This window comes from Mangifera indica, chromosome 17 (assembly GCF_011075055.1).
Source record: "Mangifera indica cultivar Alphonso chromosome 17, CATAS_Mindica_2.1, whole genome shotgun sequence".
Taxonomy (NCBI): Eukaryota; Viridiplantae; Streptophyta; class Magnoliopsida; order Sapindales; family Anacardiaceae; genus Mangifera; species Mangifera indica.
Genome location: NC_058153.1, coordinates 13,093,832 through 13,110,065, shown reverse-complemented (window position 1 = coordinate 13,110,065; position 16,234 = coordinate 13,093,832). Strand labels below are relative to the sequence as shown.

Sequence of the window (16,234 nt, the reverse complement as noted above, 5' to 3'; positions counted from 1 at the left end):
TAATTCATGTAACAAGTAATATGAAATATATTTTAAAATAATTATAATAAAAATATTTACGTAAAATAATATTTTAATATTATTTTATTATTTTTAATAAAATATAGTAATTATTTATAATTATTTATTTTTATCAAATATAATAATAATTTTCATCTAATAATATTTAAAATAAATAATAAAATATTATTTAAACCCAAGACCGTCACCAAGGTGTAAGAAATTTAAAAAAAATGTGAATCGTTTCCGTTTTACTCCATTACAAAATCAAAATGTCTAATTCAATTTCCATTTCACTTCTCCAAAAGATATCGAATCAGCTTTCTAGTTTCAATTCTCCAGCTCTATTCCAGTCTTTCCCAAACCAGCGCATTATTCCTAAAATCTTATGAAATCGGCGACCGGCAACGACCAAGCGAGTGGCGACCAACTGAGAGCAACAAACAAGACTGTGCGACGATACTCAAGATGACGGACGATCGACGGATGATGAGGAGAGACGAAATCCGACCGAGGGAGACCAAGCAACGAACTGAGAGGACGACCGACCAACCGATGACGACGAGAGACAATATCCGACCGAGAATCGAACAGAAATTGGTAAATCCTATTTGTTATGTGTTTTTTCTTTCAGGTTTCAGCAGTGATTGATTTTGATGCGGGGGTTTTATCTTTTATTAGGTTTCTACAGCTTTGTTCCATCAAAGTCAATCCTATTATTTGGATTGGTGGTTTTATTGTTCTCTTGGCTTTTTGTAAAACCCCGGTCGCTAATATGGACTATGGCCAGGGTTTGCTCCTAATTTCTTTTAAATTATGATGTAAAGGAAGCCTTTGAATTCTTGATATGATATAGAGGCAATGTTTTATGTATAATTACTGGTATTTCTATTGGTTAATCAGTCCTTTCTTATATTTTAAGGATGCTTTATCATATGAATGATAGCTATTAAGACGAAATCACTGGTTTTGGCATGTCTTTTCCTTCTGTTTCCCCATTCTGGGTTTTTTTTCTGGGAAATTATCAAAAATGGCCAAAATACCCTCCCACTAAGCAAAAATGCCCAAAGTCACTATTTTCAAGCAAAAATGCCCAAATTCACTATTCCTAAACAAAAATGCCCATGATTTTTTTTAAAATACCAAAATTACCCTTCCCTTCATTTATATAAACCTCCTCACTCACTAGAAGGGGTTAAATGAAATTTTATTAAAATTAGAAGGGTATTGTGATATTAAACGTTATAAGAGCATTATAAATTTCTCAATGAAATTTTAGGAACAGATAATTGAGGGGTCAAACAAAATGTTATTAAAATTTGGAGCGCATTTTGATATATCGACTCGTATTTTTCAGATTTTTGAAGAATTTTTTTATTGTTGCCATTTTAGGGTTTTTCAACTTTTAGAATTCGAATTTCAGTTCCATTTTTTTGAATTTCATCGTTTTACGATAGATTGACTCGTATTTTTCAGATTTTCGAAGAATTTTTTTATTGTTTCCATTCTAGGGTATTTCAACTTTTAGAATTCGAATTTCAGTTCCGTTTTTTTGAATTTCATAGTTTTACGATAGATCGACTCGTATTTTTCAAATTTCTGAAGAATTTTTCGATTGTTGCCATTCTAGGGTATTTCAACTTTTAGAACTCGAATTTCAGTTTCGTTTTTTTGAATTTCATCGTTTTACGATATATCGACTCGTATTTTTTAAATTTCTGAAGAATTTTTCGATTATTGCTATTCTAGGGTATTTCAACTTTTAGAATTCGAATTTCACCATTTTACGATACATCACTCAAATCACATATATAATGAAATCAAATACATATCTATATATAATGGCAGATAAAGTACATCGTACACATACGCACATACAATAAATATATACATACGAACATATGAAGAACGATAAACAAATAACGAGGTAACTAAATATACATCCGTGAGCTACTCGATATAGTGAAAATACAACTGCGATGCTAAACGTCGACGCATAGAGGTAGACGACTCTCGGGGAAAATCGTAGCTCCGTGACAACGCTAAACACTAAAAAAAACATAACATAAACACGCCACAGTCATCGGAGCCCAATCCCTACTGAGGGATATCCGTCGCTCGATACAAAGCAAGGGAATCACGTCGTAGAGTCCTCCCAGAAGCAAGGGAATGAATGTCATATACGGTTGCATGTGCTGCTCAAGAGACCTCATATTCTCCGAATATGATACCTTCGAATCGTATACCGTAATCGACCACTCACGAAAATCTATAACTCTAGCGACCCAATGTGCATTGTCGAAGTTTATAAGGATGTAAACTTATAAACATTGACAAATAGTTAATTATCGCTGTCGTCAACCAATTCAATGTAATAGAAATATATATACACTATACCTGATCGACCATCCCCCATGGTTTGTACAACAATCCCGGGGTGTACGTTGCCTCAACCATCCTCGTGAAAAGCCCCGAAAACTCAAACTCGTCAATCGGTGTGGTCTGTCAACTCTTTCAAGCCATCTCAATATGGTCTCCGAAGAATGTGTGGGCAGTCATCCAACGCTGGGAAACAGTCGTACGGTGCTCGTCCTGGTGCTGACATAATAAAGCCAAAAAAGAATCTACATGCTAAAATGGTATAAACAAGTTCACGTGTTAGTTATTGATAAATATATCAAACTTTTTACCAAATTATATAGTATAGACAGCTTACATCGTCGGTTAGCCGCTCACGGAACTCTACAATAAGCCGCCAAAAGCCGTCCTTCGACTTCGATCCGACGAAGTAGACATCATGCGTGTCAGAAGCCGCAACTCTGATATACCATGTGAGGAAAGATTCCTCATACTCTGACGTAGAGGATCGAATGGTCAGGAGTTACCGTTTCGCCCTCCCTCTGAGTGGATTTGTATACGGGGTGCGAACCAGCGGACCCTTCCGAATGATCCGACCACGTGCTATACGAACCAGCTGCATGATACAAAAAACTATTAATTCATTATTTCATTCTACATTACAATTAACATTAATCGATTTATTTTACCTTCTTTTGTGAGAATTATCCTGCACAAATTTTAAAAATTCGTTAGACATTCAAAAAAACAAATATGTAAACAAATGTATTCGTGGAAAAAACATAAAAAGAAAAAAATACGAAATAATCAAAAAGGAAAGGGAAATTATAAAAAATAGTCAAAATTTAGGGGGTCTAAGGAAAATTACCCAAAATATTCAGGTTTAAGCAAAAATGCCCAGGTTTTGTGAAATGACGAAACTGCCCCCATATATAAACACAGCAAATTTCTTACTTCCCACGGTCAACCAAATTTCCGCCGATTTTCTTGCTTTCCGGCAACCGCAAATGGCAAAAAAGGTTAGTATATCTCCCATAATCTTGTTTGAATCAAGTTATTGCTCATATTATTGAGATTTGATTGAGATTTCGAGGTTTGAAATTTTAGGGTTTCAATTTGAACAATGCTTAAAATGTTTTTATTCTTGGTTGTTTTCGTTGAATTGATTGAGGGGTTTTGTGTTATACAACGTGTACATTTGATTTATGAACAAATTTTGGCCAAAACAACCAAGTTTTGGCTGCAAATGGCTGCCGAAGGATTGGCAGTCCGATCATGGGAACAGTATTTCCCACAGTCAAACGATTTCTCCCATGGTCAGCAGACATTGACCGTGGGTTAGGGGGGTAAAATAGCTTTGTTAAAATATTGGGGAGCCGGGGAGATTCATTAGAACACAACGGGTTTTTCTAAAATTTGCCATATAACAGTTGACCTGTTTTAAAAAGGAATTTTCATGAGGGGGTAAATTAAGAATTTTGTTATCTAGGGTTTCTGATCGTGCAGTTTTCGAATTTTATATCCGTTTTTTCTGTTTTAGGGTTTTTTATATGTAATTTTCAAATTTGAGATTCGATTTTTTGAATTTTGGAGCTTTTGGCACAATTTACGATGTAATAACATAATTTCAACTCAATATTTCGATTTTTTCATTTATAGGATATATTGATTCGTGTTTTTGAATCTCAGTTCCATTTTTTTGAATTTCACCGTTTTTTCGAATTTCACTATTTTATGATAGATCGATTCGTATTTTTCAGATTTCCGAAGAATTTTTCGATTGTTCCCATTCTAGGGTTTTTCAACTTTTAGAATTTGAATTTCAATTCTGTTTTTTCAAATTTCACCATTTTACGATAGATCAACTCGTATTTTTCAGATTTCTGAAGAATTTTTTGATTGTTGCCATTCTAGGGTTTTTCAACTTTTAGAATTTGAATTTCAGTTTCGCTTTTTTGAATTTTATCGTTTTACGATATATCGATCGTATTTTTTAGATTTTTGAAGAATTTTTTGATTGTTGTCATTCTAGGGTTTTTCAACTTTTAGAATTCGAATTTCAGTTCCGTTTTTTTGAATTTCACCTTTGTACGATAGATCGACTCGTATTTTTTAGATTTCCAAAGAATTGTTTGATTGTTACCATTCTAGGGTTTTTCAACTTTTAAAATTCAAATTTCAGTTCTGTTTTTCAAATTTCACCGTTTTACGATATATCACTCGTATTTTTTAGATTTCCAAATAATTTTTTGATTGTTGTCATTCTAGGGTTTTTTAACTTTTAGAATTCGAATTTCAGTTTCATTTTTTTGAATTTCACCGTTTTAAGAGATATCGACTCGTATTTTTCAGATTTCTGAAGAATTTTTTGATTGTTGCCATTCTAGGGTTTTTCAACTTTTAGAATTCGAATTTCAATTCTGTTTTTTTGAATTTCACCTTTTTACGATATATCGACTTGTATTTTTTAGATTTCTGAAGAATTTTTTGATTATTGTCATTTTAGGATATTTCAACTTTTAGAATTTGAATTTGAATTTTGTTTTTTCGAATTTCACTGTTTTCGGGATATATCAACTCATATTTTCTTATTTTCGATCGATTTTTTGATTGCTAACATTCTATGGTATTTCAACTTATAGAAATCACATTTCATTGAAGTTTTTTTGTATTTCACCGTTTTTGGCTATATCGACTCGTATTTTCTAGATTTCGATCAATTTTACAATTATTGACATTTTAAGGCATTTCAACGTCTAGAATTCGAACAATCTTATTTGTTAAGTTTTGTCATTTCTTTTTTGATTATTTCGTATTTTTCTTCTTTTTATGTTTTTTCCACGAATACATTTGGTTACAAATTTGTTTTTTTGAATGTCTAACGAATTTTTAAAATTTGTGTAGGATAATTCTCGCAGAAGAAAACGGGTTGACGACAAGTTGCGAATCCCCGATGAGTCTAGACACTTTCGGCCAGATGCGATATGTCATGCACGGGTTGAAATTCGAATTCTAAAAGTTGAAAAACCCTAGAATGGCAACAATAAAAAAATTCTTCAGAAATAAAAAAAATACGGGTCGATCTATCGTAAAACGGTGAAATTCAAAGAAACAGAACTAAAATTCGAATTCTAAAAGTTGAAAAACTCTAGAATGCAACAATCAAAAAATTCTTCAGAAATCTAAAAAATACGAGTCGATCTATCGTAAAATGGTGAAATTTGAAAAAATGAAACTGAAATTCGAATTTCAAAAGTTGGAAAACCCTAGAATGGCAACAATCAAAAAATTCTTTGGAAATTTGAAAAATACGAGTCGATATCTCGTAAAACGATGAAATTAAAAAAAACAGAACTGAAATTCAAATTCTAAAAATTGAAAAACCCTAGAATGGCAACAATCAAAAAATTCTTCGAAAATTTGAAAAATACGAGTGATATCTCGTAAAACAGTGAAATTCGAAAAAACGAAACTGAAATTCGAATTCTAAAAGTTGAAAAACCTAGAATAACAACAATCGAAAAATTCTTCGAGAATCTGAAAAATACGAGTTGATATATCAAAATGCCCCCCAAATTTTAATAATATTTTGTTTGACCCCCTAATTATCTATTCCTAAAATTTCATTGAGAAATTTATAATGCTATTATAATGTTTAATATCGCAATACCCCCTAATTTTAATAAAATTTCATTTAACCCCTTCTAGTGAGTGAGGAGGTTTATATAAATGAAGGGAAGGGTAATTTTGGTATTTTAGAAAAAATCATGGGCATTTTTGCTTAAGAATAGTGAATTTGGGCTTTTTTGCTTAAAATAGTGACTTTGGGAATTTTTGGTTAGTGGGAGGGTATTTTGGACATTTTTGAAAATTTCCCAAAAGGAAATGACAAAACTTAACAAATAAGATTGTTCAAATTCTAGACGTTGAAATACCTTAAAATGTCAATAATCAAAAAATTGATCGAAATCTAGAAAATACGAGTCGACATAGCCAAAAACGGTGAAATACGGAAAAACTGCAATGAAATGTGATTTCTATAAGTTGAAATACCATAGAATGTTAACAATCAAAAAATCAACCGAAAATAAGAAAATATGAGTTGATATATCCTGAAATGATGAAAATCGAAAAAACGGAACTGAAATTCGAATTCTAAAAGTTGAAATACCCTAGAATGGCAACAATCGAAAAATTCTTCAAAAATCTAAAAAATACGAGTCGATATATCGTAAAACGGTGAAATTTGAAAAAACGGAACTGAAATTCGAATTCTAAAAGTTTAAAAACCCTAGAATGATAACAATCGAAAAATTCTTTGGAAATCTGAAAAATACGAGTCGATATATCGTAAAACGATGAAATTTGAAAAAACGAAACTGAAATTCGAATTCTAAAAGTTGAAAAATCCTAGAATGACAACAATCGAAAATTTTTTCAGAAATCTGAAAAATACGAATCGATATAGCGTAAAACGATAAAATTTAAAGGTAGTGTGGGTGTGGTGGGGGTTGAGGCACTTTCATTGCTGTTGGTGCCTTTACCTTCAAGGTAGCCTTGTTGACTCTTTAAATGCCTCGATGATGCATACTTTTTGAGTTTTCATCCAGTATCTCAGAGTCCCTGTTATAAGTTTCTGGCTCTTTTGGCAAGAAAAGGAATTAAGAGCTGTCGTTGTTCTCATTTTTGCAAACAATTTATATGGGTGGATTACTTGCTTTTGGAATTAAGATGGTGGAGCTTTTTGGAATTCCAAATTTTATCTTATTATGCAATCACTCTCTCTACTATTAATGGATGGAATTCATTTGCAACCAATTCTCCATCTGTTCTTTCAGCGAATTAACATCATATTATTGGAAATTATTTTCTAGATGGATATTTCTTTGAAAACAAACTTACCTCAAGTTAAACTTAACTAAGGTGGATACTTTGAGTTAATTTCATGAAAAATAATAAGTTGTAATAGTAAACGAGCAAAGAAATAATACACACTATATGTCATAGAAATATTTGATATATAAATATCATGTATATATAGAAACTTTAGATATTTACATTGACTCTAAAGTCTTTGAAACAAATACAAAACATGTATAGAAAATGTACAAAATTTCAATAAATAAACAAGTGTTTATGTTGTTTTCATGAAAATTATATATTAATTTAGACTTTAAATTAATTAAAAAATTAATTATATATAATTTTGATCAATACAGTTGAGATTTTATGCTTTTATAAATTCATCAAGTTGGATCTTAAACATTGCTTTTACCATAACATGAGGTTTTTGGTATTATGTTACTGTTATTACAGTATCATTACCATAAAATAAAATTCTTTTCAGCAATGACTGACATGTATTTTTATATCATCCCACTATTTTAGATTAATAATTTCTTGCCAATTTTACAACATTGTAAATTAGTAGTTCTCTTATATAACATTTTTTAATATTTTATCTTACAAAGTTATAGTTTTTTTTTTTTTTTCAATAAAATAGAATATAGTTGAAAGATAAATTGTTTTCATACTCGCAATTATCTAGCGCGTGGTCCATGTTCAAGATCCATGAGATGTTTCTATAAAAAAAAATTAAAATTAAATAACAATAACATGTGTAGTTGTTAACCAATTACATCAACTTGGAAAATAAGATTACGTTCACAACACTCTAAAAAAAAATTTGAGTTGCCTAATTCAACAAATTTTGGAAAATAAGGTTACGTTTACAATACTCTAGAAAAATAAAAGTTGATATATAGTTGTCTTAGTCAATATATATGAATAGGTGGATAGACTGAAGGTCTAGTTGTATTATAAATAGAGGGAAGGTGGTGTGTTGTGAGTCACAAAAGGTAGCATTATATAGTTAATTATTTTGATAAGAAATGTTTCCTAAAAAGAGATTAAATAATTATATTTTAACTGGTCAAACTTTTAGTTAACCTTAAATGTTGCCCACGACAAAAATGGGTTGCATTGAAATCATTTTAGTATTCAAGTCCACATAACAAAATGTTTATTACAATGAAACTATGTAAATATATTTTTAAATATATAATTGAATACATAGATGATATGTTATTATATTATTGAATGATTATAAATTAAAAATAAAGTAATATCTAATTATATAATAATATATTACTGTATACTAAAAGTATGTGTACATAACATTGCTTAAATATTTATTATAATAAAATTATGTGTATACACTTTTGAGTACGTAATTAGATACATATATGATATGTCATCATGTAAATTAGTAATTTCAAATTTTAAAAAAAGTAAAATCTAATTATATGATAACATATTATTTATGTATTCAATCGTATACTAAAAAATGTGTAGATATAAGATTGCTCATGTTTAGAATTATTGTTATATATATATATATATATATATATATATAAGTAGACTGTGCAGTTAAACTTAATATATATTTACATGTTGAAAATTTAAAATGATTTTTGGAATGCATAGGTTTTATTAAATTTCTATATTTCAAACAATAAAATTCACAAACATTTACGTCAATATTTGCAGATCCAATTGCTTTAAAAAATTTGGAAAGTTTGATTATGAATGATATAACTTTCAACAATATCTTTTTAAAATTTTTAGACCGATAATTTCTCTTAAACAATTATCATTGTCTTATTGTGGACTTAATGACACATTATATGATTAAGGTTAGTCATTTGCTCATATTCTCTCTACTCCCCCACTTCATATTTGATTTTCACAACATGCTTAAGTCAAACCTTATATATATATATATATATATATATATATATATATATATATATATATATATATATATATATATATCGAAACATATAAAATATTTTTTAAGTTGGAGATTGCTTTTCTACTTTTGATTATTTGAGACATTGAAAGGTTTTGAGCTACTATTTTCCTTTCTCTTAGCGTAAAATATATTGTATTTCAATAATTAGTATATATAGTTTCCCCAAAGCCATCAATTCTATTTATGTTATAAAGATAAAATTTAAATTAAAAAATTTCATCTAATTTTAATTCTACTCAATAACAAATAAGTATATAAAATTAATGTTTTAAAATAAATTGCTACAACGGATGAGATGTTTCTAAATATCACAAGACAAAAGTAAATGAAATTTAATATTTAGTCAGTCAAATAAATACTTTTGCAACAAATAAAGGCCAAAAAACCTTTTTCCCACCCAAGATTTAGTTTATTGTTAATGTCTCACCCACTAATTTTGAAGAATCTGTATACCCACCCATCATCCCATTCCGTTAATTTAATTATAAATTATCGATGTACTTTTTATTAATATAATAACAAAAATACCCTTTTCTCATTTCTCAAACAAAAAAATAAAATTAACTCAACCTGTCTCTCAAATATTTTCTACGTCATTAATTCTATTTCTTTCTCTCAAACCTCATCTCACCTCACCTCTACTGTCGCCTACTCTGCTTCTCTCACTCTCTTTTTCTCCCAATCCCTTTCAACACTCTGTTGTTGATATTTCCTTCTTCAAAGACATCTTTTCCTACTCTAGAACATTTTGTTCAGTACCCACCTTTATCAAATCTATGAGCATCACTCCAATGTTAAAGTAACAAGGTTTTTTTTAAAAATAGTAAAAAAATCTTTTAATGGTTTCTGTAGAAGACAATTGAAAAGAAACAAGGTTAATTAATTATTGACTCTACATCTTTAAAAAAATGAATATAATAATAATAATAGAATTTGTAATATATATTAAAATTCTATACTACCCTTATGTTTGATAGAATATATTCACATTGACAATCAATGCATAGGTACTTCAGTTTTTCAATTAATGTATAAAATTTGCCAATACACTAAACCTTTGGTGGGAGTAAGTTTTTTCGCCATCAGTTCAAAGAAAAAATTATTTACATGTTTCTTGTGTTAACTTAAAAATCACTTCTATTAATAAATTATACTTAAGTGAAAAGGCGACCAAAAAAAAATAATAAACCATGTTTACTATAATAATAAAATATTTAAACAATTTATGTTAAGTATTAAAAGATCACTTGTATTTATTAACTGATGAATTTAAGATAATAAACAGTAAAAAAACTAAAATCAGTGAAAGTTAGATTTACTAATTATTTCCATAAATTTTTAGATTATATATCACCTTACTAAAATGACATGTTTTATTTCAGGTGTGTGTGAGATGGTTCATTTGCAAGAGTTGTATATTGAATCCAATAATTTATGGGGTACCTTACCTTCATGTCTTGCAAATTTGACTTCACTTTAACAATTATATATCTCTTTAAATCAAATTATAGGAAACATCACTTTGTCTCCCCTTTAAGGATCTTGCATCCCTCAAAGTTCTTGACGTTTCAAACAATCTTTTTCAAATACCAATTTCACTCAATTCGTTTATTAATCTTTTAAACCTCAAAGATTTCAAGAGTAAAAATAACCAATTATATGTGGAGACGATGTCAGATTCCTTGATCCCAAAATTTCAATTAAATTCTGTAACGTTGTCTGGTTATGGAAATGTTGGCACTTATCCCAAATTTCTTTATCATCAACATGACTTGCAAGATGTTTACCCTTCCCACATTAACTTGGGTGGAAATTTTCCTTATTGGTTATTGTATAACAATACCCGATTGGAAACACTTCATCTAGTTAATAACTCTCTTTCAGGAACTTTTCAAGTGCCATTCGAATATAACAACATTAGATGTCTCCTTCAATTTCTTTCATGGTCAAATTCCATTAGATATTGGTGCAAAACTACCAAACCTAATGTATTTAAACATGTCTAGAAATGGTTTCAATGATAGTATTCCATCTGCTTTTGGTGGTATGAAGTCATTGAGAATTTTGGACTTATCTAACAATAAATTGCCTAGTAGAGTACCTGAACACTTAGTCATGGGTTGTTTCTCACTAGAAGTACTTATGCTATCAAATAACGATATGCAAGGTCAAATATTTTCCAATAATTTAAACATGACAGGATTGTTGTGGTTAAACTTGGGTGGAAATCATTTTAGTGGAAAGATCTTAGAAAGCTTGTTAAATTGCTCCTCATTAAGAGTATTATATCTCAATGATAATCATTTCTCAGGTGAGATCTTAGGATGGTTTGGAAATCTATCAAATTTAGTTGATATAGTAATGCCTAATAATCAATTTAAAGGTCCACTTCCGAGGGAACTTTCTCAATATAGTTCTCTTGATATTTTAGACCTTTCAAATAATAATATCTCTGGAAGATTGTCATCCTGTTTTGGCCCTTTAGGTATCAAACAAATTCACTTGTCAGGAAATAAATTACAAGGACGACTAAAAGATGTTTTCTACATTAATAGTTCATCTTTGGTGGTTTTAGATTTTAGCTATAACCACTTAGAAGGGAACATTCCAAGTTGGATTGGGAAACTCCCTTCTTTAAGTTACTTGATCTTAAGTAACAACAACCTTGAAGGTGAATTACCTACTCAATTGTGGAATTTGGGACAATTATGCTTTATAGATATTTCGAAAAACAATCTTCATGGTAAAATTTCTTCTTATTTATCTTTTACTGCCCTCTTTGAAGGAAATGGGAATGATGAAACTTTAACTTTTGGCATTGAGGATAGACATCATTATATTTATACAGATGAGCCTTTTGAAGCAAATGGGAATGATGAGCTTCCAAGAGGAAGTGAAGAATCTATAAAAATTATCACAAAAAATATATCATGCTCTTATAAAGGAAGAATCCTCAAATTTATGTCTGGAATTCATGCAATAAATTGTCCGGTGAAATTCCTCATACAATAGGAAATCTTACTAAGATTCGTACTCTTAATCTCTCTAATAATAATTTGATAGGATCAATTCCAATGACATTCTCAAATCTCAAACAAATTGAGAGCTTGGATCTTTCCCATAATAATTTGAGTAGAGAAATTCCTGTTAAACTAGTAGAGATATATACTTTATCTGTATTCAGTATAGCATACAATAATTTATTAGGCAAAACACCTGAAAGAATTAAACAATTTACAACATTTGAGGAGAGTAGCTATGAAGGTAATAAATTTCTTTGTGGATTGCCATTGAATAAAAGTTGTAACCCATTGGAATCACCATCATTGGCACCGAAAGCTTCATCATGTAATGAAGAAAATGACAGTGATTTTGTTGAAATGGACATCTTCTATATAAGTTTTGTGGTGACGTATATAATTATGCTTTTAGCAATTGTTATAATTTTATATGTAAATCTATATTGGCAACGATCTTGGTTTCATCTTGTGAGGATATGAATGTTCTCTTGCTACTACTTTATTATTGATCACCTCACAAAACTTTGTCATTAAGTTAAGTTGTATTGTAATATTATATGTAAACTTTGTTTTCCTGTTGAAAATGTTTTTTTCTATCTGTTGTTGAAAAGTGAAGTAGTTACTTTGAAATCTGTGAAACTAAAGGCAAGTGAAAGAGCTATTGTTAAGCTTTGTTAAAATCCTATTAGTTGCAATCTTCAATGCATATTTTAAAGACCTATAACTTGAGGAAAATAAGCTACTAATTAAGCCAAGATTTTTTTTTTTTTTAACGTTGAAGTGTCCTAACGAGTAGTCATTTTATATGAGAGGATTAAATTAACAAATTAAATGCAAATGTGAAAATGAGAATGTGGTAACTATTGGATTCATATTCATTTGATGTAAACTCCAAAACCACTTGCTACTTCAACCTTATCTTTATTAATTTCAAAATTTTCAATCAAATTTTATTATAAGTTTCAATAACTTCTATGGTTTTAAATTAATGAGGAGAATATTGAAATACTCAAAATTTCAAAAATACCTTTACAATTTTTTTAAATTTCCAAACTCCCCAAAAAATTACATTAACACCTCTGATATTATAAAAAATTATAGTTCATCTTCCAAACTTCTGAAAAGATAAAATAAAAAAAAAAAGTAAGAAAAAGAGAAAATATAAAGAATAAGAGAAAATAAAATTATCTATGCAAAATGACCTTTTTGTCTTTTTACTTAATAAAATTCATTAATAGAAATAAATGACAAATGAGAATCTAATTTTTTAAAATTTAAATAACAAGAATTTATCATTGTAATAAACCTTGGATGGGAAATAGTCTTTTGACCTAATTGTATACTATTTATGTGGCCAGAGGACTAATTCCCACCTAAGTTTTAACGTTTTCTTATATTCATATCCACTGACTTTGTAAAACCCAAAGTCCCACCCATTAAGTGCTAAATTAAATAGTTTCTATTAGTCAGATTTAAACGACTATTTTATCTTATATTTAATAATATTACCAAAGTATCTTTTAATTTAAATAATTATTTTACCCTTTCTAAAAAATGATCAAAATTGCCCTCTAATTTAAATTATTAATTTATTGTAGTAATCAAGCGATTTGATGTTAATTATAGTGCTTCTCCTATTGTTACATTCGTTAATGTGATTTGTTAATTATGTTAATTACATTTTAGACTAAATCAATGGCTGAATTGTTGGATTGCTTGAAGAGCTGGATTGTGTATCTGTTCGTTTGCATATATGCTGCGCAATTTAGAGTTTCAAACTGAAGCTGGAAATGCTGTAAATTATGTATCCTAGAAATGCATAATTTATAGCATATTATACAAATTTTCAAAGATATGGAGAAGCTCTTATATATCAACATCCACGTTTTTCACAAAATTAAAAGAAAAAACTCATTAAATGAGAGTAAAATTTTTTAACAACAGTGGAAGAAAGAAGGAAAAACAACAACAGTTTGATATCATGTATGGAATACAAAACCCTTAACGAACGAATTTTTTTTCATTTTAATGAACATAATAATAATACACAAACTAAATTGATAGATATACAAGTGTCAAAACCATACCATACCCAAACTTTTAGCACTCAGAACAAGTAACAACAATTCCATGTAAAGAATGAATTTTTTTTTTTAATGAACAGAATAATAGACATCAAATCACAACAAACTACGAATGAGCCATACTAAAAAGTTTTCCTATGCTTTTGAAGGTGTTGTCGTCGTCATCTTAGCCGTGAACGTAAACAGTTCACCGATTGTTTAGGACCACAAGCTATAATGGATAGGAAGATGAAAGGCCAAATGACTTCCTTTTTCCTTATTTTCAATTATGGTGCATTAAAGATGGCGTTGATGCGAAGCAATTCCTTTCGTCAAAATAATACCAGTCGTTGGATGTCAAGCATTTATGGCCCATTAAACACGGCTACTTGGACTGCAAATGGGTCAGTGTTTGTGTCGCCGAATTTGCAAAAAGTCGGCCGTATTTCGTTCAGCGGCCCGCATGGTTAACACTCATTTCGTCACACCAGCGTTTTGTCAATAAATCGCTGATCCATTCTGCCAAGACGCCAAAATATTGAATGACGTAAAATCAATTCGCCACATGTCACACACAAAGGAGATAATGTATAAAATAATGAATCTGGGGTTTTTATATTATTATTTATATTACTAATAATTTCTGTTAATTTTAACAATTGATGAATGAAACTTTTGATTTTATAAAATTAATGGATAAAATTTTAAGAAAGTATCAAACCTTGGGTAGGAAAACATCAATATTGGGCTTTTATATATATATATATATATATATATATATATATATATATATATACATAAAGAAAGAGAGAGAGAGATATGAGGTATTAGAAAAAGTTAAAGGAATCTCCTAAGTTAATAGTCAATATAACTGAAATTATATAAGTTCGTCAGAAGTAGCTAGCTAGAACGTGACTTAGAAAATTAAGTTTGAGTTGATAGTCTTTGAAAATTAAGTTCGTCAATACAACTTTTTTTTTTAAGAAAAAGTTGATAGTCTTTGAAAATTCATCTTTTAACTTCCACATTTTTAGAATTCACTATAATCACCACTATAAAACATATATGACGAATTAAAAGAGGAAATATATATACTTATTATGTTCCAACAACTTTTTCAGTGTTTGCTTCAAGTTCATCATTTACAAAAATTCTAACCATACTGAAATATGATATTTTTAACTTCTTACGTTTATCTAATAATATATTATTTACTTTCAAGTCTCGATGAATAATAGTTAATTTTGAATATTCTTAAAGATTTAAAAGTCCTTGAACTATATATTAGAGTTTAGACAACACTTAACTCGGTTATGATTTTTAAAGCGTTGCTTAAAAATAACATAAACTACAATTTTAATACTGTTGCATTAGGAAATTGGCAATAAACAATGGTTACAAAAAAAACCGTAACATTACAAGATATAAAACAATATATTTAATAATGTTGTATTAAATTAATAATAAGCAACAGTTGCAAAAAAATCAGAGCGTTATAAAATATAAAATAATGGATTCGATAGTGTTATATTAAGAGATTGATAAGGAGTCACAGTTGCAAAAAAACCGTAACATTATGAAATATAAAACAATGAATTTATATCACTATCGTTATAGATCAAAATTTTAGCCACAACTTAATTAGATATGAAATATTATAGTGCATCAAAACTATGACCATCAATTCGTAACTATGAGCAGAGTTACAAATTTAAAGTATTGATTCGAACCATAAATTCAAGTTAAACCAAACCATGAATTCAAACTATCAATTTCAAGTCATAAAAGAATTGAGTCGAGTCAAATTCGAGTCAAATTATTTTATATTCAAGATAGATGACATCATTCTCGATTAAAAGAATTAAAATAATTTTAAAAAAAGTGTGAAACGTTGTTGGTTCACTCCCATATACAAAAATAAAATATCAATTTCAACATTTCTCCAAACGATAACAAAAGTAGATTTCTTGTTTGTACTT

The 16,234-nt window shown here is 29.0% G+C and overlaps 1 protein-coding gene across 3 annotated transcripts in view; it reads left to right on the top strand.

Moving 5' to 3' along the window:
- The first annotated feature begins 238 nt into the window (after nucleotides 1–238).
- LOC123200580 overlaps nucleotides 239–16,234 on the top strand; it is a 35,375-nt gene continuing 19,379 nt past the window's right edge. Inside the window, exon 1 of one of the 3 annotated variants that reach the window (XM_044615827.1) lies at nucleotides 239–600. In XM_044615827.1, the coding sequence (XP_044471762.1) occupies nucleotides 469–600 (132 nt within the window). In that variant the 5' untranslated portion in view covers nucleotides 239–468. The remainder of the gene's footprint in view (nucleotides 601–16,234) is intronic. The other 2 variants (XM_044615830.1, XM_044615829.1) reach the window with 2 other exon arrangements.